Source organism: Aythya ferina, assembly GCF_964211825.1.
Source record: "Aythya ferina genome assembly, chromosome: 5".
Taxonomy (NCBI): Eukaryota; Metazoa; Chordata; class Aves; order Anseriformes; family Anatidae; genus Aythya; species Aythya ferina.
Genome location: NC_140301.1, coordinates 10,513,786 through 10,540,345, shown reverse-complemented (window position 1 = coordinate 10,540,345; position 26,560 = coordinate 10,513,786). Strand labels below are relative to the sequence as shown.

Here is a 26,560-nt window from a genome sequence, read left to right as displayed (position 1 = left end):
AATGCCTGTTCCATCGGCAAGCATTGCTGTATTTCCTAGGTGCCTGACCCTGGAGTTTTCAGACAGCTGTGTTTAGCCTGAAGAACTGCATATGGTGCAAGGAGAGTCAGATATCAAACAGCCTCTGAGTAAAATGCAGGAAAAGTTTAGGGAACCCAGACTGAATCTCCAGACAGCAAAAATCTCCCTCAGGCTTTCTCTGAGATCAGGGGCTACTACATTCCTTTCTTTACTGTGGCAACTGTAAAAGAAGGGTGTGAGGTACTTCCCTCATCATCTCTAACACAGCCTACAGGTTGGTGGTGTGGCACTGCATTAGGAGAGGTCAAAATCCCCTTCAGTCACAGTAACTGGTCTGTGAGCTCCAGTATTCCAGGCAAGTGTTGAAGCTTTAACTGATGTTATCGCCTGAAAAAGAGATATCGTGCTTCCTTTCTGGCAGCATTAAAAAAAAAAAAAAAAAAAAAAAAAAAAAAAGCCAAGAAAGTTACAAGACTAAGTGGTAACCGGGTAACCGAATTGTCATGTTGGGTTTGAGCATCTAACTTCCATCTGAGTTCAACTTTATCTTTCTAAACCTCTTTGATATCTAGTTCTACTGGTCTCTAGAGGATTACTTTCTTTCCAAATCACACTATTATTTATATTCTAAAGGGCTAATTTAAAGACAGGGAAAGAAACTGGTTGGCTCTTGTAAAGCCTCAAAGACATTTAATTGCTTGAAGAAGTGGAGGGAGGTGGTAACATCGGTTTCTGGGATGCATTCTGTGTGAACTGAAACCTTACAGCAAAGCAATCCGCCATGGGTTGCAGACTGAAGAGACTGGGAAGGAGATATGATGTTTTACCTTTTCTTACTGTATCTGTTTCAAACTTGGGTTTTCTTACTCTATCTGTTTCAGACTTATGCTCACAGTCTGATGTGGGAACTTACTAAAACTGAATATATACAAAACTTTCCTAAACAAAAGGAGTATGCACAATACACATTTTCAGTGGCAGAAGTTATTGCACCTTCTGAGACTGTGACAGGGATATATAAGTGGCAATCACCAACAATATGAAGTTTGACAAGAGCAAGAACTAGATTCTGTACCTGGAATGGGGCAGCCGTGGATATATGTACAGACTGGGGGATGAGAAGCTGGAGAGCAGCCCCGCAGAAAGGGATCTGGGGGTTCTGGTAGATGGCAAGCTGAATCTAAGTCACCAGTGTGCCCTAGCAGCCAAAAGGGCTGACTATATCCTGGGGGACATCAGGCACAGCATGGCCAGCTGGTCGAGGGAAATGATGGTCCTTCTCTGCTCACTGCTGGTGCAGCCTCATCTTGAGTACTGTGTGCACTTTTGGGCACCACAGTATAAAAAGAATATAAAACTATTGGAGAGTGTTCAAAGGAGGGCTACAAAGATGGTGAAGGGTCTAGAAAGCATGATGTATGAGGAGCAGCTTGGTTTGTTCAGCCTAGAAAAGAGGAGACTGAGAGGAAGCCTAGACTAGGCCTACAGGTCTAGGTCTCTGCAAAGGGAAGGCCTGCTTGGTCTTCACAAAGAGAGCAGAGGGGCAGGAGCTGATCTCTTCTCTCTGGTAACCAGTGGTAAGAACTGAGGGAATGGCATGAAGCTGTGAAAGGGGACGTTCAGGTTAGATATTAGGAAAAGTTCTTCACTGGGAGGGGGGTCAGGCACTGGAACAGGCTCCCTGGCGAAGTAGTCACTGCAGCAAGCCTGTTGGGAGTTCAAAAAGTGTTTGGACAACGCTCTCAGACATATGGTTTGATTTTGGGGTTGTCCTGTGAGAAACCAGAAGTTGGACTTGATGATCCTTGTGGGTCCCTTCCAACTCAGGATATACAGTCTTTCTATGATTTACAGATATAGAATCCTGAAAGCACATGGCATCTTAACAGCTTATAGATCCCCAAGTGGTTAAAACAAACAAAATTGTTTATATTATATTCCTTCATGGTGGGTAAATAATAGAGAACATTTTTTTTTTTTTCGAAGCATCTAACTGCTATACATAAAAGCTTTATTTTCAACATGATTTAGGACCATATATTTCAAAGATGCTTCGATGCCAAAACGTTTAGTCCTCTAACAGGACTTTTAAAAGCTAGGATCTCAGAATGAAAGTTGTGCTTTTGAACAGATTATGGGGTACTTATCTAAGACAATGATGGAAACAGGGATATCTTTGAAATCTGGCCCTCCAATCCTCCCAATGTTCTGCACTTAAATAAGTTAGAAAATATGATGGCTCCTAAACCAGTTTCATGCTTTTGAAAAAGCCTTTATAAGGGGTAAGAAAAAAAAAAAAAGGGCTACAGACTATCTGCTCTCCTTTAGTGCACATAGTTAAAGATTACATTTTGCTGCTGAACATCCCAGACGTAATCACTACTAGCAATTTCTGGCAATGCACACTAACTACACCTCAAGTCTACTATTTTTATTTTTTGTTTTATGTATACACAGTATTAGAAACAGTGTTTGAATCCCAGACCACCAAAAGCAGAAATACGATGGCATTCCTGGTCGTCTTGATATTTAAGGAATAAAATAGTTCTGAAACTGAAAATAAAATAGTTCTGTGTGGTGCCCCATTTCTGTCTCTGTGTTAGCAGTACCTGTTGCTTGCAATGAGTCACAGAACTGAAAACCCACAAGGGAAAAAAAAAAAAAAAAAAAAAAAAAGATCAGCTTAACAGGTTAACCTGACTCACTGCCATACGAACAGCAGTGAAAATGTAAGGTAAGAGTGAAAAAGGCCTATGCCTTTGTAGGAAGTTTGGTCCTAGATCACTTTGGCATACTCTGAAGCCCCTGAGTAAGACAATGGCTGTTTAAACTCAGAATATCCAAGAAAGCTAAATGCTTTCATGTATTGCATGTACCTCCTGTGTGCCTGCCATGGACACAAGGCCTTTTGTACCTCCTGGGAGAGCAGATTTCTGTCCTGTCTCTGACATAAACCGCTGTGTAATTTACATAAATTCAGTGCTTCAAGAAACCATGTACCCGACCAATTACAGAGATCTGCAAAATCATCTCTGGAGTACTTACACAGCTTTAGATATGGTCAGCTTCACATGCACATGCTGGGTGGAGCTGGGAAGAGAAAGCATACAATTAGAAGGCAAAACCTAGCCATGGCCACTGAAATTGTTGCTGTTTCTGGCTCTTGTTAAATGGTGGAACTCTAATTGCATCTTCTACAGGCATAAAAGCATTTATCCTATATTTAAAGTTCTGATAAAATTAAGGGCTTAGAAAACACAGCCTTTAAACTGAACATTCTGGCCTAGTGAATTGTATGCTGTTACAAGTTGTTTAAATGCTTCTCACTTAGCAGGCCATTTCTGTAGGCTTTGTTCCCAGTACCCTGCATCTTGAGATTAAAAAAACAACTAAATGTTTCAGACTTTGGAAAGCAACCAGATATGTTTTTAGGTCTTGCCCCTGACTAAAAATATACTTCTTGAAGCAGTAATGCCATACAATAAAATAAAGGCCTAGTACCGGACGTAGACTGGAGTGCAGGCCCAGCACCTTAACTGAGGGACTTGCTTGACTTGATTAACTTCAGGATTGAGAAATTCTCCATGAAACTGATGTTGCATGCTAGTTGCTCAAGTAACAAAACCTGGTATGTTTGTTGCATACAATTGTTACATTGTCAGTACACGCCAAATAAACAAAAAGGTTAATCGGTAAAAAGGCCTCAAGATCTGCCTTGAGGGAGTGCGAATTAATAAAAACTATGTGAAAACAGTGTACTGGACAAACAGTGGAGGACAAACTACTGAAGGAAGGAGAAGACTGGGCTCTTAGGGACATAAAAATGAAAGCAGCCCCAGGGCAACGTGCAGCAGCCGCCGCCATCGGAGCCTTCTCTGAGGGCGCGGGGAGAGGCCTGGTTCCGAGCCCCTGAGGGAGGCCAAAGCAGGCTGGGCCAGACCGAGGGACCCGGACCAAGCTGGCGTTGCTTTTATCTCTTGATCCAACACCCAGAAGGAAAGGCTTGAGTTTCATATGCCACTTTCCATGCCCCATTTTCCCTTCCTCAGGCTTTGTTCTTATTTCTGTCAGTTTCTCACCTACGACTTTGAAGACCCAAGGGCAGCTAGCCAAAACAATGCTTTTACTAACATTGCTGTGAATCCGCAGTCACGACAGCTGACAGGGATAGCCTTTAGTGCCTGATCCAGCAGAGGGAGGACCAGGAGAGCCAGCCCATCGAGGCAAAATGAGAACCCCATGAAGTGCACGCTACTCTATCGCACTTCCTTCAACTTCCCTCATAAAAGATCCGTTGTGATAAAAGACCCAGAAACAAAGACAGCCCCATCGCTGTATCTAAACCAGCAGGTCACTATCTGTCTCTTCAAGCGTGAGGGGAAGGCGCTGGGCTGGTGACACCCTCAGCTACCACCCCCCCCGGTTCCCCGTCAGGGAGCCCCCGCCGTGGAGCCCCGGCTTCCCGGGGCGGCGGCCGCCCCCCCCGCCCCGCCCCGCGGGCAGTGCGCATGCATGGCCGCCCGCCCGCCCCCTGACTCACCCCGTTCCCCACCGCCCCGCTGCGCTCCGGGAGGCGGCCAAGCGGCCGGGTGCGGGCGAGCAGGGGCCGGGAGGAGCGCGGGGAAGGCGAGGCGCCATGAACCGCCTGGGCAGGAAGGCGAGCGAGACCCTCATCGAGATGGCCCCGTCTGCTGACGGTAGGTGCCCGCCGGGCTGGGCAGGGCTGGGTCGGGCCGGGCGGGACGCAGCCGCCTGCCCCGTTCCGCTGCTGCCGGGCGCTGAGGGGCCCCCCGGCTGGGGCTGGGAGCTGGCGGTCCGGTAATGCAGGAACAGCCCGAAAACCCACACGCCCCGAATAAACCCCGCGACCCTTTGGCCTAGGAGAAGTCGGTGGGAGCCGTGCTGTGGCAGCAGCCGCGGAGGTGCGGCCCCCTGCAGGGGGGAACCACCGCCTTGGGATCCGTGCCGGGCTTGGCAGCTGCCTCCCCTCCTTCTTGTGCGTTTGTTTTAGGAAAAAATAAAACGTAATGCTGTTTTAAACAGCTTAAGCAACAGTGTACGCTCGGAGGTTTCAAAATACTTGACTGATCTGTTTCAGACAGCTGGCAGCAATGGATAAGTGCGAAACTCGCCCAGTTGCGGTGGCAGCAGCGGTGATGCCCCAGCTGTGCCAGCCCAGCCCAGACTTGGCCTTCCTCGAGGAAGGCTCCCGAGCTGGCAGTCTGGCTGTAGAGCTGGAGCAGGCAGTGTATGGCAGCCTCCCGGCCTGCCAGCTGCTCTCCCAGCCCTGCACCAAGGCCAGAGTCACGGCCCAGGAGTGCTTGACCTGGGCTGCGGTGCTGACCGGGGGCTGCTCGGCTGGCAGAGCTTGGGATGGAAAAAGAGTTACAGAATGTGTGGTAACCGTGTAGGGAGTGATGTTGGAAGTCTGGTATGTAAACTGAATGCTGTAGTGCTCATTTTTCCCATGAGCATCCTGTGGGGCTTTTTTTGGTTTCTGTTTAGTCATAAACACTGAATGTAAGGGGTTTCAGTGAACAAGGATGACTTATTAGCTTATACTTTACAGTAGCACATAACTGTGCATCCAGAATCATGTCCCAGTTTAATTCGCTTTTTAATCAAACATTTTCCTAAAACAGAAAAAAGAATTTCATACGGGCTAAGAGAGTAGACTTCTACAAGTTTGTTAATTGGTTGTGCAAATAAAAATCTGGTTTAGAATAAATGAGGTCTTCTTTCAGTTATGGCCTACAAAAGCTAACAACATGTATATATCACCACTGGGACATCTCAAAGATCTAAACATATGCTTTGTGCTCTGAAGGAGAAGGTGGTCTCTTACAGAGGCTTCAAGCCATAGCTGCCTGATGTCCACTCACACACAGTAGGGTCTGTGTACATAAATAGGAACAAGGCAGAAGAAAAAAAAGTGCTGTGTCTTTTCCTTAAAGACACATTAATATCTGTAATGCACGTGTGCATTTAGTTCTGGTTTACTACAGCATTTCATTAAACTTGAATGCTGAAAAACAAGTCAGGGGAATGAAAAGCTACTTACCAACAGCAGTAAGTTGAGCATGCAATCTGTGTCTGGAGCTCACATGCCAAATCCTCTACCTTGAAGGAAGTTTTCTGGCTTCCTGTTGAATTACACCAGTATGAGGTAATAACTTCCACTTTCAAGTGCGTGATTTTGCTTTTTGTTGAAGCTGTGTGGAACCTACCTAAATATATAAAAACAAACAAAAAAAGTAAATAAGCAAATTGAACTTGGAACAATCACATACAAGTATCAAAGACTAGTCTGTTCTTAGGAATATTTCTTTGTCTATGCTGTTGTTCAGCATTGTTTTTTCTGCATGAGATACTCATGCTACTGCATTTGTGTTGGGGAATACACCCCAAGACCACAGATGTTCTGGAAGCCCGCATTTGGCTCGGTGCCGTGTTTTGAGCTGTACTGCCTTCACTTGTGTGGTTCTACAAGAACGTGGAGCCTGTGTGGGGAGGCCAAACCAGGCTTGTCCTCTGCGAGGCAGAAGGATCATTCATGTCTCCCTTCAGTAGCAGGGGCGTGCACTGAAGCCATAGCTCATCTTTCTAAGATTTACCTGACTGTTCTAAATTGTAATGTGCTCTAAATTGTAATGCCCACTGAGGTGGTTGGTCATCTTGCCTGTGTTCCCTCTGAGAAAGGTACCGAAACACCAGGAGAAGCTGATGGCATGACTTCGAAAAAGTGCTTGTGACAGTGTTGACTTCTAGTAATGCATTGCTATTTGGGATCAAGTGTTACTATTGTTTAAGAGCACGTTGCTTATTTAATTGAAGTTATGATTTATACTAGTAATTTAGAATCAAAACATAGGCTTATGTTCAAAACTACATCTGTCTTTAATTACTGAGGAAATGTGTGTAATAATTTCCACTCCATTTGTAGAAACAAAGATGGGTTATCATGCTCCCACGGGACTAAAATGGAAGATGTACCAATACAAAAACTGTTTGAAAATGTATTTGCAGATAATGAAATAAAAGCTCCAAGAAATTTGGGCATAATTCAGAATGTAACAGGCAGGTGAGGCAATACTCCATTAGCCCCACCAACCAATGGGTAGCTCCTAAGTGGAATTTCTTTCCTGCCTGGGATGTGTCCCTGCAGTGGCACAGTTTAAGTATGTATTGGATATCCAAAAGGTAAACTTGGTTTTAGAAGAAAACTACAGTTTGTGGTAGGCAAGTTTGCTTTTTGGAACAGATCCCCATAGTTTGCACAATATTGCCTTATACCTGAGTGCACGCAAAAAGATAGTTTGCTGTGTTGCTTTTAATTAAAAGCTGAAAACTTTAACCACTGTAGAGGAGTGGGGTTGAAAAGGAATTTTACCCAGAGATTGTCAACTGGAAAAACAAAAAAAAACAAGTTAGAATGATTTGCTCTTGGACTGGTGAATGAGACCTAAACGCTTTTCTTTTAGTTCATGACCCTGCGTATGAGAGTAAAGTCACTTCTGTCAACTTTTTCTGACTGGCAAAGTGGAGTAGCTCCAAAGGGAGCATTAAGTGCTCTCGCCTGCCTTCCTAACCCACTGGCAATTATGTGGGATGTTCAGGCCGCTTTTCTGAGAGCTGGGGAATACAGCTGAACTCTGTCAGCTAGAGGAGAAAACTGAGCTGGTTTTGCCATCTCAGGCCAATGCTTTTTAGCCTTTATATAAAGCAGGGTCACTGCTTCACCTTTGCAGGACTCATTGAAAAGCAGGTTTCCAATGCATAGGATTTTGCTTTGTGTCTGTCTTTTTTTAATAATAAAAAATAGGCTTTAGATTTGACTAAAATTCAAAATTATGAAAGTACATCTACAACTGGAGACTTAGTCTCTGCTGCTGGTCCATGAAATTTTATGACCTAAGTATGATATTGCATGCTGGAAAGTTTTTGTAGGTAGTTCTTTTCAAGTTATTAAACAAAATTCAAAGTTAGTTTGCTTTTCCAACTCCTATTGTACAGATAAATGTAATCTGCCTGGCATTACCAGCACCTGTACGAACAGAGAGCTTAGTTGAAATGCAAGGTTTTGTTGTTTGTGCTTGAGAGAAGTCTGTACTCCAGAGAAATGAGATAGCTGTCCTAAATTGGGCAAACACCTCAACAGCTATGTGCAAGTCATTAATAATTACTGAGACTCAAGGAAGAAATGAAGATAAGATGTAAGAGTTCTGCTGAAAATGGACACTTAAAATTAGGCTCAGAAAACTGTTGGCAGATATATCATCAAAATAAATTGTTCTGGCTTACTGTCTGTATATTAATTAGTGAGTTGTGCATGTATGCACATGGAGGAGATGTACAGGTCACCTAATACAAACATATTCCAAAAGTATTGGAAACATAATCTGGCACACAACACCTCTTGGCACCTTTTCATGTTACGTGGCAAGGTAGTAATGCAGTGAACTTTCCTGTGTGTTGTTTTATTGTTATCTGAAGGTGGAACTGAAGAGCAATATGATTGCAGGGGTTGTGCTTTGCTATCTAGCAGTACCTCTGTACTAGCAGTAGTTATGTTTGGGGGTAGTTTTTCCACAGGTGCATGTGTATAAATGCACCAAGGGGAAGAATGATCTTTGTGTTGTATTGCTAGGGGTGCTTCTTGCCATTACAGTTCTGTAAAGAGTTTTGAGGTGTTAGCAATCTGTAGAAAGATGAATAACATGTCAGGAGTTGTTTTTGAGGACTAATACTTCTTGGAGGGGTGGGGTTGACTCCAGTCTGGGACGTGGCTACTTGGATTATACTGTAGACACAGACATTTTTCAATGATGAACCTCCTGTATGAACCTATGGCTGTTAACACGTGCTCCTTGCTTTAGCCAGATGCGTGCCAAGAAGAGGTGTGCTAGCAGACAAGTTGCTGCTGTAGGCCTGGAATAAGGCAGGTATTTGGAACCAGAGCTGAGAACTGGGTGCCCTGTGCAGCTGTGCTGAGCAGCGTGGTAATCTGTAATTACCTGTGCTAACGTAACCTAATACCATTCTGAATTCACCAATCTGGGCAGGGCAAGGGATGCAACATAAATATCTGCTTAAGGGTATTTCTCCAGAACGGCTGAGAAAATAGCTTAATTCTGTACCTAAGTTAATTCAGTATTGTGGTAATCCAGTAGAGGATTCAGAATCTATTTATATGTAGTTTGAATACGTCCGAGGGTGAGCTGGGATTACTCTTTTCACACTGCATCAGGAGGGAACTGTGGAGGATGGTTCTGACTGTATCAGAAGATCCAGGTGAAACAAACAGGATGATGACCAGGAGAGCTAATGAAGTTCCAAATGCATTTTTTGGGGAAGTGAGAGTATCTTAAGGTGAAGTGCAGTTTTCTAACTGGAAATCCCACGTGACCTTACTTAGCTGGCGCCCAAGGGTAAATATGAAATCTGAGGCCTTTGGCAAGGCAGCAGAATGCCAGCAAGCCATGTGGGTAGGGCTCACGATGCAGACCTTTAATTTTCTGCACTAACCCTGTATTAGAAAAGGCCCTGGGGTTTGTTATTCCAAAGGCTTTTCTTAATTATCAGGTAGGAAATCAGAGAGCCTATATTTGCCCAATTTACAGTGTGCTAGAAATATACCATGTGGAGAAGTAATGTCAAACAGATGTGGTTTTGAGGCTGCTGGCAAGTTAGTTGTCTTGGCTTATTTGGGTCCTGTTCATTAGCTGGTGCTTACATCAGAAAGTGCCAGCTAAGTGCCGGCAGCCCTGGTCTATTGCCCTGCTCATTTTGGTGGTTGGTGGGAAATGGGGTGGGGGAGCTGCCCAGTGAAATGAGACACTGAAATGAGGTGTCCAGGTCACAAGCAGCTGAGGAATCCTGTCAGCGGACAGCAAGGCCTGGTTTACCGTGGAGTGCTTTTTACTTGCTTAGTAAATACTGACTGAGTAAATACAAGTCATACATGTTCCTCACTTTTGCGAATCCAATCCCCACTTTGGTTTCCCACTATTGCCCCATTTTGAGCTCCCTGTTGACGTGTTGCTTTTCTCTTACAGTCTCTACAGAAGATTTCTCGTGCAAGGATGGGAACGTAATGCCCATCCATAGAGCAAGCAGTGTGTTGAGCCCCCTGCTGCTTCTAGTGCATGGCAAATGCTGGAAGAAATCAGAGATCGTGTTGCTTCTCTGTTAAATCAATGATTTCAGTGAAAGTCGGAGCAGTGCATTAATGAATAATGTTGTGAGATTTTAAAGGGGCCTCTGGGAACAGTAGGAAAGCAAGTTTGTACATAGCACCTTTTGAAGTGCTTGCCACTTTTGGGCTGTGATGAAAAGCAATAGCGCGGTTCCCCTCTCTTCCTCTTCCCTGGAGCAAGAGGGGCACGCACCTGCCATTTCCATGTATGCGCACAGCAGTTGCTCGAGCTGTTTGTCCGCTTCTGCAGTCAATGAAAAATGGCCCTCGACATATAAATAGTCCAATTGCAAACAGGCACGGCTGTAGTCCCTCTCAAGTTGCCAGGACTTCTGCAGGCTGGCATTTTTCTACCCTGCTTTTCTAAGGTTTAATTGCCATCCTATTCACCATCACTTCTATGCACCTAAATGTAACCCAATGTAAAAACACCTCACTTTATCCAACTATCGCTCGTCTGGGCTTTCTCTTTCAATTACATTTGAACCCATTAATCACTTGGCATGTGCCGTTCTGCAAAATGATGGGTCCCAAAAGGTATAAATGCTACCTTGGGTGCTCAGAGCACATTTGATGAACTTACACAGATAGTACTTGCAATACAGTAGTGGTTATTGCCCTAACCACATGAAAGTGTCATTCAAGTTCTGTGTTACAACACTATGCTTGTGGTTTTTTGCTAAAACTGATTTATACAACTTTTAGTTTTTTAACCCAGTCCCTTCTAAGCAAAAGGGAAGGTTTTATGGTCTTTATAAAAGGAAGGCAGCTAGGAGTAAACCTGATGTTCTGATTTAAAATACACATTTACTGTACTAGAGATTAGAGGTAAGGACTGCATCTTTTCCAAATTGTTATTGTTAGCATAGATTTTTCTTCCATATATTAATCTGTTTAAAATGCTGCTGTTTTTTATTTTATTACCGATGTGTTGATAAATACTCGTTCTGTGCAATCACTCATTAATAATAAAACAAATGTTGTAAATTAATATGGCCATGAAGCAGGTAATAATTGAACGCATTTTTTTCTTCCAAGGGGATCATGAAGTTCTTTTAATATGTTCCTAGTAAATGATCGTGTGTTTATGGAAAATCGAACGTGTTCATTGTTAAGGAATAGTTTTAAATTTGAAGGAGCAGCCTTGAGTGGGCATAAAGTACTTGAAGCATAACCTTGAGATTGAATCTTTGGCTCAGGAGTGCAGTTGTTAATCTTTGGATGATGCCAGGTGAAGTAACAGTGTTTATTTAACTTGCTCAGGAGCCAGCAGACTAGGTGGGACCTCATTTCCCCCAGGCAACGCAGTCATCGAGCTGGGGAGTCTAGTTGGGTTGTGCTGTGATTCCCCTCCAGCGTGTGATCCCAGGCGAGCAGGGTGCAGCGAGTCTTGCTTCACTGCACAGCTGGGCTGTGTCGTGTCAATAGGGTGGATTTGGTCAATATACGCATAAATTTAGTTAATAAGTTATTTTAAAGCCATGCTTTTCTGAGATATAGAATTTCTGAGAGATAGACTTAGAATAATCATTATAAAGCTTATGTGGAATAGATGATGTTATTTCAGAGCAGTATTCTTCAGTATGCATTTTTGTTAGTGATTCATTGCTGAATCAGACTCCCTGAGAGCAGAAATCAGTCAGAGTACGTCCTAGTCGACCATTACAGCACTAATCCCACGGCGATCCTGTGGGAGCACAGGACATGGTGCCATAAATAAGGTATTGATTTAGCAATATGTAATCATGTTTTTAAATTGATTCCTCTTGTCCCATCAGACAGGCAGACATATTGAATAATGGCAGGGCTTTATTAAGATGGTATCTTCAGGATATCCAGAAATAAAGTTTTCCTTCACTATTTGGTAAGGGTAAATAACTGTTTATTTTCCTTGGGGTCACATTAATTTTTAGTTTTATAAAATCGATATTAGCAGTATAATCAAAGAGAACTTCCCACATCCTATCATACGGTCGCAGAAGGTTAGGTCAGTTGAGCATCCAGTCTTTCATCCATTTGTCTGGTCTTAGACTTGCAGTTGTACTTGAACAGATTGCTTGCTTCCCTAATTTGTGGATACAGTGGTACCTTTGAGAAATTGTAAGCATGTCAGTGTCCAGACCATTAAGGCTTTTTTGTCCTTCATCACAGAATGAACAGACAAGTTTTGAAGGACAGCTTTTTGATTCCTAAATACTAATCATATTAAACTACTTTGTTTAACCGATAGGTTCAAATGCAGAATTAAATGGCTTTAATTATTTTCCCTAAAGTGCTGGGTTTGCTGTGTAGAGAAAAGGAAGTGATTCAGGCGCTGTGGACAAACTCGGACTATTCCAGAATGACTCACCCGTTCATTACACCCCGAGCCATTTTTTTCATGCTTGTGGAAATAATAAGATTGCATTAGTAAAAGTACTTTTCTGTGTGTGTGGAGCAGACTACAGTTATCCTAACAGGCCAAATCAGTCATGGTTGGATTCTCCAGTCTATTCTCCAGTATCCAGTTCAGAACGTTGATTTCTGTGAACTGTTTTGGATTACTGTTGATTATCCAGGTCTGTAATTGACATAGACGTGGTCTGTAATTGTTCAGGGTGGCATACTGAAAGTTTATAAGTAGATTCCCTTGTGGTCGGGTATAGTTCAGGATAGCATATGTTAATAATACTGCGAAATTACAGGCATAGGAAGCTCACTCATTTCCAGCCATGTCCAACTCCCAGGATGCATATGTTTAAGGAATTAGAAATAGCTGTGCGCAGAATTGTAGGGCTGTTGGAGACCAAAAATAACATAGGGAAGGCAGCATTTCCTTCAGATATGACGTGCACGCCCATGAAGGGCCAGTAATCTGAGTGAACATTGAAACTATTTTAATAGATCTTGATAATCATCGCGTGGTTCTCTGATAAATTTTGAACAAAAAAAAAAAAATATGTGGGTCCTGACCACAATTTGTACGAGTGAATTTTGAAGGGCTGTGTATTTAGCAGATGTCATTCCTCTTGGTGTGCTGATGGCTTTCGATCTTTTTACATAAAGTAGAGCATGGAGTGTCGAAGAACAAGGCAGTTCCCTTAAAGATGCTGGTTTTATTGGGGTTTTTATCAGTATGTATCTTTATACTCCACCTTTAGATAGGAGGATGCAGTTTTTTGATTGTGTTTTAAAGGCCTTTTCTTGGCTAGGGGAAGCTATTAATGCCCTCCCTGCTGACGATATGGGGAATTGACATCCTTGCTTCTGTTGCCCAATGAAGGGCCTGGACAAAAGGGCAGATGCAGAGGTTTCAAGAGGAGCCTGCTGTGTGCTTTCTGCCTAGGTCACAGGCCTTCTTCACTGCTTGGTTGGTTGGTTGGTTATTGGGCCCTTACTGTAAAGGGTGGAGGAGACACATTAAATGGATTCATGTTAGAAGTGGATTGTTCTTAAAAAGGCTTTTGGTTCTTACTGAAGTGTTTTTTCCTTTTAAAGATGACATTGCGGTTCTCACCAAGTTCAAGCTGTTGCAGTCAGAAGGTATTGTACTAGCCAGCGTCCCGCCTTCCTTCCTTTTGTTTGTGCCCTCTGTTGCTTTTTTTTGTTTTTAAAATTCCAAGAACCTCTTGGAAATCAGACTTCAGTTTGAGTCGCTGATATCATACACAGGCCATTTTAATTTTTTTTTGCAGTGGGATTTACAAGTCGGTTTTTACTTATCCTCTTGGCTAAGCGCTAGCCTGGCATCTGCGTTCGTAGTGCTTGTTGCGGTTCTGGGTTGCGGCTCCCTTACACCTTCCTACATGACATGGACATGCATTTTCTTGTACTGCTGTCTAGGAACCTGCTTATATGTTGTTCAAGGAGCAAACATTTAAGTATGTTGTATTTCTTGGCTTATGTTTTGCATTCTCTTTCTGCCTTCTTGTGTGCTGCACCTGCATTAATTCAGTTTTATTCCCCTGGATTAGAGCTACCAAGAGGATTTCTTCTCACACCTTTATTAGCTATGCTACTAGAAGAGCATTTCCCAGGAAAGCTCATAATCGTGCTTGTTCCCATGGTTCAATTTTCACAGCTACAGAAATCATAATCCAGAAAATACAACTGCCAAAGCTGTTGTAGGCTGCAGAGTCAGTTCAAGCCCTCTCAGCATCACTGGCAAATTGAACGCCACTGCTCTGGGGATGAGGTGCCAGGCTCCTGCTGCCACAGAAAGTTGGGTGCTAAAACCCTTGGGCTGTCTGCCTCCGGGCCCTGGGCTTGCTACCTTCAGCCAAAGCTGCAGCAGCCAACCTGCTTTCCTGTGTGATAGGCAAAGCAGCCATCGGAGTGCCGTGGTGGTGCTGCTTTTCTCTTGTTTCAGCAGTTCTAGGCAGCTGCCAAGTTTGCATATGCTTACAGCCAGTCCTGTATCAAGGTAGAGCCTCTCTCCAGGGATATCCTTGCAGAAACAGTTTCTCAAGCAGCCTATTCTGGATATTTTGACAGTGGCTGTCCTTTGAGTAAAGACTTTGGTATTCTTATTATGATATTCTCCCATTTTGTGCCTTGTGTTTCTCTTGTATTGAATGTATGTGCTGTTCGGGAGGTAACCTGAATTCAGTTCTGTGCTGAAGCTGCTTCTCAATGCCTTTTCTGCGTTTGGTGTTCCATCTTGGAGCATAGTCCCTTTAGCATTTATGATAAATTTGAGTAAGAAAAATGAGCCTAAATTAGTTAGTTCCACATGCTTAATGTTGGTCTCCACACTTCTGTCAGCATATACAAACACCTTTCTCCATTTGTCTAAATAAGATTTATATTTTCAAACTACAAGATACCTACAAACACAGATTGTGCAGGCATGTTTTCTATTAATGAAATAGCATGCAACAGCTGTAGGTTTAGTATAACTGAGATATTTCTGCTGTTATGTATCATTATACTCCATTGCCCAGTTTCTCATTGCATCAGATGTACGTGAAGTTATGAAGACCATTATTTCTAAGCAAGCTTACATACAGCTTGAGAGCATTTTTTTCCCTTTATCTCTGTAGTTTATTAAAAACTTTTGAAGAACTGATTTTTATTCTGCATAGATATGATTTTTGACAGGAAGTATTTGCAGCCTCTTTTTTGTTGTTTTTAAATAAATAAAAAAAATGGGCTCCTGTTATCTGTAGGAGTAAAGTAACTGTAGTTGTCTGGAAGTGCTCTGGTGTAAGCTGTGGCATTCTGTCCAGTCCAAGCTATGCCCATTGATGGTTCCTTGCTCTTTGATGGAGAGAGGAGCATGATAAATCCTTTTCTGGAAGAAAGAGGCACCTTTATTAGATTCCTGCTGTAGGCTGTGATGAGCTGTTTACAAAACCACTTATCCTTTTCCATTGGCGGGGGAGTTATTTAAATGACTGCTCTGTCTGACCAGCAAAAAGATGGTTGTGTACAGAATCTGCTTAGAGCAGGAGCTGAGCTTATGGGCTCGGAATTGGTCTCCAGAGGAAACTGTTGACAGAGGAGGTTCAGAGCCACAAACCCAGCCAACCTCTCAATATGATTTAGGTATTTAAAGATGCTCAGTGTAATTTCCTCTATCATGTTAACATTAAGTAGTAGTCTCCTTGGCAGACTGACTTTTCTGTGGGAAAGGCAGGGCTCAATGCTGCTGTTAAAATTAAGGAACTTTTTTAAGAAGGTTTGGTAACTTAAGTTGATATTCTTGATTCTATCATTATTATCTCCATTACGTGAGCATCTTTAATCATGAGCTTTACCATCATACCATTAATCCCTTAGAAGCAAAAAACAGTTTCTAGCAAACAACCCCAGAGATAACAGAACTTTGAGAAACAAAGCAGCAAAGCTCCAAGTGTTGGATCCTCTTTAGACAGTAACTCATAAGACATTTGAGGCGAGAGAGAATTTTATCCTCTCAAATACGTGATTCAGCTGGATTTCGCTTGTCACAGTTAGAACAGTTTGTGTGACTGTGAGGTTACAGCCAGTTGGTACAGGCTGAGTGTCTTGTGTCTCAGGGTGTTCTTTTTTCCTTCAAAAATCATTTGTGAAGGTTTTATGCAGCTGAGTATCACTTTCCAACTGTTGCTTTTGCTTGTTCATAGCTCCGTGCCTTCAAGTTTCTCTTCGCTTTGAAATACAAGGGTATTTTAACAGGCATGTACTTATGTGGATGTTTCTTTGAATATTTTTTAGGGGAAGAAAGCAATGGACCTTTATGTGAAACACTTTCAACTGCAGGATCAGAGGTCCCAAGCAGCACAGAGGTAAGGTACAGTACAGGTAGCATTAACACTCTGCTGGTAAAAAGAGAGAGGAATAGTACTGTGAAAGATGAAATTAGTTGTGGAAAATAATACTGCTGTTAGATTCTCTCATATGTACGTTTTTATCCGTGTACATGTTTTTTTTTTCTTTCTCCAGTGTTTTGAAGGAGCAAAAGCAAACAAGTAATGCTGCTGCTCATTGAGTCTTGTAAGAGACTGCAACACAATATGACTAGCAGTAGTGGAACAGTCTGGGGCTTAACAGTGCTCCCAGTGTCAATCTTGAAAGAAGAATCACAAATTGCAGTGTTTTGGTAATTGGAAGAACATAATACCCTTCCACAACCCCAACGCTTGGTTTTATACTATGTGCTATGCTTCTAGGAAATCAAGGCACTCTTACACTCCTGTGCTCTAGGTACTTCTTAAATAATGCAGCTGTTTATGAGACGGCCAGTTAGAAAGGTTATAAGAATACCTCTTCCTTGCAAGATATGCAACCCAAAAGTTGGGCAATCCAAAAAGCATCAGCTGCTTGTTTTTCACAGTAACTCATTGCTTAATACATAAAGTACGCAGCATCTTACGTACAGGTGTACGGATACTCTTCAGTTAAGAAATGGATCTAAAAAGAATAGTGAAAATACATGATCTTGAAATTAGTGTTTTAATTTCTGTTGTCTGATTTCTTCTTTGTTATTGTATGCTTAAGGAACATATGAAGACTTTTAGCTAAGAATAGAAATAGCTGCTCTGTTGAAATGTGGTGTCTTATGTTTGCTAAAAGCATTCCCCAGAAATTATACTGTTGAATCAAGTGTTGACAAAACACAGTTCTGTTGAACAGCGAAAGCATAAAACATTTCCTCATATACTTTTAAGAGGCAAATTTAGAGACAATCCTGTCAAGACAAAACTCCAAGTTCTTACATTACACAGATGTTTAGGTCTGCTAGCGCATGCAGCCCGATCATCCAGATGCTTTTATAAATCTACCAAGTTCCATCTTAAAGGACTGTTAGAGTGTTCAGCCTGGTACCTCTCCATCTATTGTTTGTGATGGACATCTTTTTCTCCTGGAGAAGTTTTGAGCAGACAATATCAATTACTTTACTGAACCCAGGCTGACACTATCTCAGGTTACAGTGTATGAATCATCTTACTATGATAGGCAGCAGTTTGGGGCTGATTCTGGGTTCGTGTTGAGTGTCACTGTTTAGGTGAAGATGACGTATTTCACCAGGGCCTGAAAGAATTCACTTCATGACTTAGGATGTGGGAAAAGACAGGAAACATGGGAGGAAGGGTGTGAGAAGCATTATGTGTAGGGGCATGGGATTTGAACCTTTATGAAAGGTGGAACATTCATGATTCATAGGAAAGGAGGCTCTGGTCTTCAGGGTTTTCTTGTTCAGGAGGTAGTCTCCTTATGAAAAATGGGTCTGGTTATTGACTCAGAATCTCCTGTTGGTAAAATCATGATGCGTTTTTCTCTTTTTTTAGTTCCTTACACAATTACTTTTTCTTAATTTGTTCTTAAGTATCACAGAGAAGTGTCCTAGCATCTCAGCAGTTGACTTGAATTTTCTTCCACACTCCCCTTCTAAGAGGAGACAGCATACTTGGCTTTAGGTAGTTTGTTTCTTCAGGTCAGTTGGCCATCTGATGCTTGCTTACATTTAAGTTAGCGCTTTCTCTGTGTTTCACATCATCCTACCCCACGTCCCTTAACACGGTCTCATTTACCAAACTTTTGCTTTCTATGCACTGATGTGGCATAAAGTTACACAGTTGCTTTTAATCTTCTTGCCCAGTTTCATGCTCTTATCTGCCATGACAGGCTTAGTTCCTGATGATTTATGTCCTACATATCCAGGTGAAGTCTATCCTTAAAGTGTTTCCATGAATTGATTCCAACAGTAAGATAGCCTTGTTGGTTTTTTTTTTTTTTTTTTTTTTTTCTTATAATGCTAATCCTTTATCTTGATATGTCATCTCAACTTCACTTTTCTTCTCTACAGACTGGAAGAATTTCCTTTCCATCAGTTTGTTAATAGCCTGTCTTTGTCATCCTTAATGCATTCCAGTAGGAGTTGAGTAGGGTCATCAATCCTGGCCTGTGAGAAAACCCATGCTGTCTCCTCTTTCCACAAGGACCCCTTAGAGCTCAGGTGGATGTGCTCTGTTTTTGTTTCAGCCAATAGTGCATTTCTCTATTTTATAAATTTACTCTGGTGACAGATGAGTAAATGTCTTGTTACTTAACCATGGACTTCAATTTTATATTCCTTTCAACTGGGAAGTATTAACACTTGAAGTCTTAAAATCACTGGAATTAAATCCTTTTAAAACGGAAACGGAATTGATTCATAAAAAGATTAATGGAGAAAAGATTTACCTGACATTACATTCTGGTCACAGCTAGAGTATGCTTGCATTGTCTTTTCTTTTGGAAGAGCAAAAATGTAACTTGAAATAACAGTATACTTCTGCTCAGCAGTTGGAAGAAAAAGCTAAGGCCTTGATGTTGGTTTAGCAGTGGAGAGGGCAAAAAGATACCTAGCTTCAAATACGGAAAAGAGAAAACATTCATAGTTCAGTGGCATATTTTTATCTGTTGCAGTTTGTACAGTAATCTGTACATAAGGAATTATGCAAGTAAAACTTAAAAAGGGGAAAAACAGTCTGTTGTGAAACCTGCCAACGCATATAGAAAAGTCAGATGAAGTTTAGGACTCAAAAAACAGTCATATCTCCAGTCAGCAATGCTTTTGGTCCTTCCTCATACATTGGCATTTGTGCTTTAATCTGCTTTCCTAATTTTACTGCATGGTTGTGTTTTTTTTTCCTTCATCTGCTTCTCGAGTCTCTTTTTTTCTGCTCTGCTCAATCTCCCACGAGGCCAAAAGAAGCAGGAGCACTTAAAGTTCAACAGTCTTCCATATTAGAAGCTTCACAGCATGAATCATTTCTAGGTGCTTGGTCATGATGGGAGGCAAGGAGATTTCAGCAGACTGCAGAGGGGGAAAAAAGGGACATGATAGGGATGTTTTCATGTAGGCACTGCAAAGGAGACTGCTTCCAATTATGTCATTGTGAAATCAGTAACTCAGACAACCACTCCTGTTAGGGATAGATGACTGTCCTAATTGAATCTCTAAGTAGAATTTACTGAATTAGTCTTTATAGAGTTCCTGTTCAAGACATAAATGTCTCTTATAGTCCTTTCAGGCAAACTGGAAAATGAATGAAATCAAAACTGAGAATCTGTTTTTCCTCTGTACTTTATGAAGAGAGAGAGTATACTATGGGACAATTCTGTTTAATAGCATGTTTTGTGGGAGATTGAATCACAAGATAGTTTGTAGTTTATTGAGATCTGTAAGAGGCGTTCACTGAAGATGATTTGTCTGCTGTTCCAACTCCCTAGTGTAAAGTCACTTAAAATATGTGCAGTGTATGCACGTGGACCTTGAGTTCCTCACCCTCACAGTTGGTTGCACTACTTTGCATGAAGCTGTAGGGCTGTGCCCCAGTCTGGCTGTAAGAAGTTAAAGTCCTTTGTTCACAGCTATATATTAAGTTTTCACCTTTTCTGTTAATTTCACACCAACAAAATGCTCACTAAAAATTCTGTTACTCAGTATTTTCTATATTGTAAGTTGATCATGAGAAGACCTGAGAACAAGCAGCTGTTATTCAAACCAGGTAGTTAGCAGAAGTAAATTGGCATAACTCCATCAAATGTATTAAAGGAATGTATTTTACCAAGATAAATGGTATGACTCATGGATTTTTTTTTTTTCTTGAGAGCAGCAGGTACTACTGTACCTTCTCTAGTCTATTCAAAATGAGTTGATTTTTGTTCTGGAAAAATCCCACCATCTATGTACATTTCTGTCATTCTTGTTCAGTTTTCAATGCAGACCAGTGGATTTTTGAGTAGAGAGAAAAAAGAAGCACTATTATTAATATTGTGGAAACAGATCAAATTGGTTTCCAAGTCTAGTTGGACGTATGAAAAGGCTTCTTTCAAGTGTAACTACAAAACATATTCAGAGGAATATCTGGGAGAGAATATGCTAAAGCCTTCTGAGAGAGGATTGCGAAGTACGAAGGACCAGCTGAACACTGCTACCACTAGTGCCAAAGTGTTTTACTTATTGGCTTTCATCTGAACAAAGTTGGACTATGAGTTTCTGAAAGCACTGCTTAGCTCTCGTTCTGAGGGCTATGTTTTATCAAGGTAGAAGCCCTGTTGTACAGTACATAAATTTTGGCATTTAACAGAAAAATGGTCTCTCTACACCAACTTGAATGCGTAAGAAAAGGTATGCTGACTGGCAGCAGTTTTCAAACACTTAACCCCCATGACTCCAGTTAATTCATTTCAGACAATTGTACTGACAGCGAGATGAGTTCCCTGGTTTAACAGAAAAGCAGTTGACAAAATGCACAGGAACATACAGAGGGTTTTTAGCTAGACTCTTCCAGCTCTGTTGGCACTTCAGTTTACCAAGACTTATCCTTGAGTAAAGCAGCATGGGCAGCTTAGGGCCAGTGGGTGGCTAAAGCCTGCGCCTGCATCTGATCACACACAAGCTGGGAAGCTGTGAGCGGAGGGTGTGCAGGAAGGAGAAGTGAAAGAAAAGCAGAGGATGGGTGCTGGCTTGGACAGGGGCAGGTCGGGAGTCTCAGGGAGTCTCTCACTTTCACAACACAGTCCTTCTTTCCCTTTGCACCATTTACACCGGTCTGTTGTGATTTTTTTTTTTTTTTTTCAGAAGCAAATCAAAAGACCAGTGTGAGAACTTACTAACAGAATTAGACACTACAAACCATTATTCTTTCCAGTAGTGAAGCCTGATCTCAAAATCCCTTGCTCGAGCATTTATATAGCCGTGGGCCAGGAGCGCAGATAGCTCGTGGCCATCTCTTTGTAGGATAATTGCTTTGCCAAGTCCTCTGTGGTGCTGGCAATCCCATCATCCAACCCACGTGGGGAGCATGGCCAGGGGACGTGGCAGCACCCTGCGGGCCCCCAGGCAGGGAAAAAAGGAGCACACGGGTCTGGTACAGTGCAAGTCGGGGGGGCCTCGCCTGGCTGTGTATCAAAAGGAAGCTGAAGTCCTCCCAAGGATCACTAGGGATAACCAGAACGGTTACTGATAGATGTTTGCCTTATCTACGCTATGAGATTCATTATTTGTCTACTTGAATCCATTTTTGTTCAGTGTGTGCATGGTGTACAGTTTGTGTTGAAAGAATAAGTAGGCATCATATTTGTTCTGAATGCAATTGCAGAAGTCTGTTGTGTACATTTGGTCTGATGCTCAAATAAGTATTGCTAGAAGTTTTTGTTTATCAGTTTGTGAACTGCAGTCTGTGCCAAATTGTTTATGGACTTGAATTTTTATGATGGACATGATGAGGAATACTGTATAGCTTTTATTAAAAGTAATTCTTAATGTTTTAAAATCAATACTGGCCATGTAAAAGTCAATGGCAGTAGGCTAGAGGCCCAGTTGATCTGAGGAAGTAGAGATCTGCTTAAACTTTGAACAACTGGACTGAAAATCCAGCAGTCACACAGAACAGCTTTGCAGCAACCCAAAGCTACACAGTTTTTCCTGAAATAGCCTTTTATTTTAAAGCATCCTTTGCATCATTGCTAACAACGTTATGTTTTTCCCGTGATGCCACTGGCAGCAGGGTCTAAGCAGCACTGAGACTACTTTACTCATCCCTGATCGTCAAGTGGTAAGCAGTAAGAAACATTCATGCTTCCTTGCATGAATTTGTGTGGCGTCCTCTATTACCATATGCCAAGAAGTCCCTCACTAAAAAATTTTCCAGTTTCCAGGAAGCCATCCTTTGAAAAAGAATTGCTTTCCTAGCATGTGAAAATGAATGGGGCTTTTGAGCCTATTCCTAGGCAATGGCTCCATGAGCGCGTAATGTGATGGCTTAATTGAGAAATTCAAGGTAATTAAAAGGGTTCAAATGGTGAATAAGAAACAAAATTGAAAAGTTAATTATTGGTGGAGAAAACTGGAAAGTTTGCTTTTTTTACTATTGTTTTGGGTTTATGGGATATAGGGTTTTCTGACTATGGTGTGACTAACAATGGGAGATCCCTTTTTTATGATGATAATCTGCAGGGCTTTCAGTCAGCATGATACTTGAATGTGTTTTAACCAACACTGGCATCATTTGAAATGTTGAATATTTTTCTTATTGTAGTAAAAATAATAAGGAAAGGCCCATAATATCCTTTTATTGAAATTCTCAGAGATGATAATTGTAGAGATTAACAAATATGTCGGAAAACTTGAAATCTCCGCTATTTTATGGAGAAAAAAATTAACTCATTTAACATAACTGGAGAAGTACATGCTGAGGTGTATTCAGATTGCTTGCTTACATTGGGTTCTGGTGTCTTACATTAACACATGCTCTCTTGGCATACTTTTTATTTTTCTTTGTTCTATTCTTGTTTCATTTGTTCTTTTGTGCAGAAAGGCTTTTACTGCATATTCAGATTTCAGTGTAAACATCTCAAGTGTCTTAAACTGCTTTGAAATGCATGTTTTTGAGCCTTCAGGTTTTATTGTAGCTCAAAATTGAGAGACAAATGTGCCAAAGGTGCAAAAATAGCTCCCCGAAGTAGGTGGGGCTTTTTTGGCTTCTTTTGGTGGCAAAGGTTATGGTTTTGAATGAAGCTGTGTAGCCTGCACCAAGCATAACTGGAAATGGTGTTGAGCATGTTGTTAAGGCACTCCTTGGAAGTGGTGAGTGCTGCAGCTACCTCGATTCCTCCAAAGAAGAAGATGGAAGAGAACTTCATGCCGAGTGCCTCTCTGGTCTGACAGCAGCTGAGTTCACTGTGCACGAACTGCAGAGGAATTTGCTTTTTTTTTTTTTTTTGATTTTCGCTAGAGTGCCTGTGTATTTGCATATGTCATGTAAATGCATTTACAGGAGCTTTTTTGCTCTTCAAAATGGACTTCTATCGAACAGGTATGTTTTGAACAGCAGGACGTTACTCAGGATGTTTCTCCTGGAGCTGTCAGCATGTTTGCTGCCATGGAAAGGGCTGTGGTACACGAATATTCAGCTTGCAGTAGGAATGAGCGTGTTAATTTTGTTTTTAAGCCACAGATTGTTGCTTGCCCTTCCAGGTCTAGAGCTTTTTATTGTATTTTGGTTCACATTTCATTCCCTTATGTTTTTGTGATTTTTTTTTTCAGTATTCTGAATTTTTTTTCCTGCAGTGGGTTGTTAATTTATGAATTGCCTAATTGCTATATAATGTAGTCATACTGGTTTGTTACGATGTCTGCAATAAAAACTGATTGTGTGCATGATTATCTGAGGTTAAATATACATTTACTTTGTAAACTGAAGCTTGTAAGCAAGCAAAATATTGCTTGCTTTGGTTTTCCTTGTAATCTCAGGAAGCTTTCTTCTCTGATAAAGTACAGTTATACAACTGCTAGCTGTGCTGATGGGGATATTATTGACATAATTGCTTAGAATGCCCATTACTCATAGCCAGAGATAGTTCATTGTGCTGCATGTCTTGGATTAATGCTGGTTACCACTTTATTACTGAAATGACTGCTCTAAATGATCTTTCAACTCTGAGATACAAAAAGCAGAAGGTGATGAAAGAAGCTGACCCCTGAACCTCCAGCCCCAATGCTGCAGGGTTGGACCTTTATGAAATAGGAAACAGGAGATTGTTTGGGAAGTGCATTTCTCAGTGTACATGTAGGCCCCAAAGAAAGCTGCAGTTTTCTGACAGGTTAATCTCAACAGCATCGCTCTAAGCAGAGTTCCTCCATCTTTGAAGTACAGACAACAAGAGGGCTGGGATATTTAGTAGTGGGGCGTATTTGGAGGAAACTCCATAAAAGCAGAGAGTAAGCCTAGCAGTGTGTAAGGACATACATTTCTTATGTGGATGACCAGAAATAGAAATCCTTCTGAATCCTGTGTAAATACGTGGGATGAAATCATTCATGCCTGGTATAAAGGCACCTGAAAATACATTTGCTTTTCCAGCTACTATAAAAACATGAGAGTATTGAAGGAAAGATGACTGTATTAACCAAGGTCAGGTACCTGTGTGTTTGGGTAGGTGAGTAAGGCTAAGGAAATATTTACTACAGTCTCTCACTCAGTTTCAATCCCAAGTTGTTTCTCTGAAGCACTTTCTGTTAAGGTTTCAGTGGCTGACGCCGCATCCAGCAGCTTGCTTCCCCCTCTGCTGTTAGTGGTGGCTGCCTTGTTTGCTTTGGACCTGCAGAAGACTATTTGAACCACCTGTGGGAGGGAGATGGCCAAGGCTTATTCGTTAAGTATTTGGACAGTATTTAATATGTGCAGAAGTTTTAATGGATTTAAGTTCAGAGCATGACTGCCTGCTGGCATTTATACACTCTACCCAAATCCATTTGGGCAGAAGTCAATGTGATATTTTTGTCTTGAGCTATGCTTTCTTTGTTTCCCTGCTGACGTTTTAATCTTTCCGGCAACCTCTCCTGTCTGAGTCAGGAGTTCCTGCTGCGGGGCTGCAGTTTGCCTAATGCCAGGACTGCAGTCCGGTTACGTGGGTGGTTGGTTGGTTAAACATGGTCCAACGCACCAACCGCGGACAGATGTCTAGATGGAAGTTAACAATTCTGGGAACAACTATTAATATTAATGTAATTCCATGTGTATCCAGTTAATTTGTACTTAGGTAGTTATGTGAAAAGAAAAATAAGCTCTTCGTGCTAGACTGTTACAGTGTTCAATTAGTTGATCTCTCCAGATGCTCTGGAGACACTTAGCTCTTACAGAGATTATTAGACTATTAAAATTGAAAAGTTCCTACAGGAAAATGAGTAGTTCTTGTAAATCTGCTTTATTAATCTGGTTTTATTCATCTTCTGGAAGTACTGGTAAATGCTGGACACTGTCAGTAACGATTTCTAGAGTCAATGACTTAGGTTGGAAGGGAGCTCTGGAGGTCTCCTTGGCCAACCTCCCACTCAAGGCAAGGACTTGAAATTTGGATCGGGTTGCTCAGCTGGGGCCTTGCTTGGTCACGGTGTGCTATCGCTGAGGATGGAGATGACGCAGTCTCTTTGGGCAACCTGTTGTACTTGTTCCTGCTCAGCCACTCCCTCAAATCCAGTGGGAATTTTCCTTGTTGCAACTTGCGGCTGTTGCCTCTTGTGTTTTTCACCATATGCCTCTGAGAGGAGACTAGCTTCATTTTTTTTTCCTGCAATTCCTCATTGGGTATTATTCAATTATTCAGAAGCTTCTGCTTGCTGTCTGTATTGCGCTGAGAACCATTCATTTTGCTACTGGTATTACAGAAGATGCACATCACAGACTATCAGCTATGATGAGGTGTAACTTAATAACTGGAGGTTGTCCAAGATGACTTAGTTTGAACACAGCTCTGAAAAGAGCTGCTCAGAAGTAAGATGTAGTCATTCATAATGTTTTATGATTCACAAATACAACCAATGCATATTATCAGCATTTCAGGTATTTCAGCCCTATAAGTGCACGTTTATGCCCAGCATAGCACGAGCATATAAGACTGATCTTTTTTTCCTTGTGAAATCCAAATGTAGCAAAATGGAAAGGAATAATTTATGGGCTTAATAGGTAGGCTTGTCATTATCCATGATAAATAATTCTGTGTAAAGAAGGAGAGAACTGCTTAGTTGCTGTTCTCAAAGCAGATCCAAGGCTGACTACTGCACCTTCTGAAATGGCTAATGACCAAGCTGGGCTCTGATACATCTTGGAAAATAAGCAACATTTGAAGGCACTAAAGATAAAATATAACTCCAGTTTTGTGGAATGACCTAATTACAACTATGCTCCCCAAAGAATTTGAGACATTTATTTGGCAGGAGCTTTTTTGAAGCATATTATTTTTATTGATTTTATTTTAGCATATATGGCTTTGTTGTTTGCTAGGACAAAGTCTGTGTGAGCATCCCTCTGCCTTTATACATTGGTGGTTGAGGTAGCCTGATTATTATGATGATTCCCTTACACATCACTAGAATGTAGTTTAGGGTTCAGT

General features: G+C 41.6%; 1 protein-coding gene and 1 long non-coding RNA gene across 16 annotated transcripts in view; one reads left to right on the top strand and one right to left on the bottom strand.

The window, feature by feature from the left end:
* The window catches only part of LOC311437469, a 317,804-nt gene that overhangs the window by 161,219 nt on the left and 130,025 nt on the right, over positions 1-26,560 (bottom strand). For both annotated transcript variants that reach the window (XR_014693484.1, XR_014693485.1), the window contains exons 5-6: positions 6,083-6,248; positions 3,067-3,111 (exon numbers count right to left, since the gene is read on the bottom strand). This is a non-coding gene — a long non-coding RNA (uncharacterized lncRNA). The remainder of the gene's footprint in view (positions 1-3,066; positions 3,112-6,082; positions 6,249-26,560) is intronic.
* ANO5 (anoctamin 5) overlaps positions 4,563-26,560 on the top strand; it is a 54,090-nt gene continuing 32,092 nt past the window's right edge. For 3 of the 14 annotated variants that reach the window (XM_084520778.1, XM_084520777.1, XM_084520775.1), the window contains exons 1-2: positions 4,563-4,718; positions 16,394-16,464. In XM_084520778.1, the coding sequence (XP_084376904.1) occupies positions 4,658-4,718; positions 16,394-16,464 (132 nt within the window). In that variant the 5' untranslated portion in view covers positions 4,563-4,657. Of the gene's footprint in view, positions 4,719-13,693; positions 13,739-16,393; positions 16,465-22,173; positions 22,225-26,560 lie in introns of all 14 variants that reach the window. The other 11 variants (XM_084520774.1, XM_084520782.1, XM_084520786.1 and 8 more) reach the window with 8 other exon arrangements.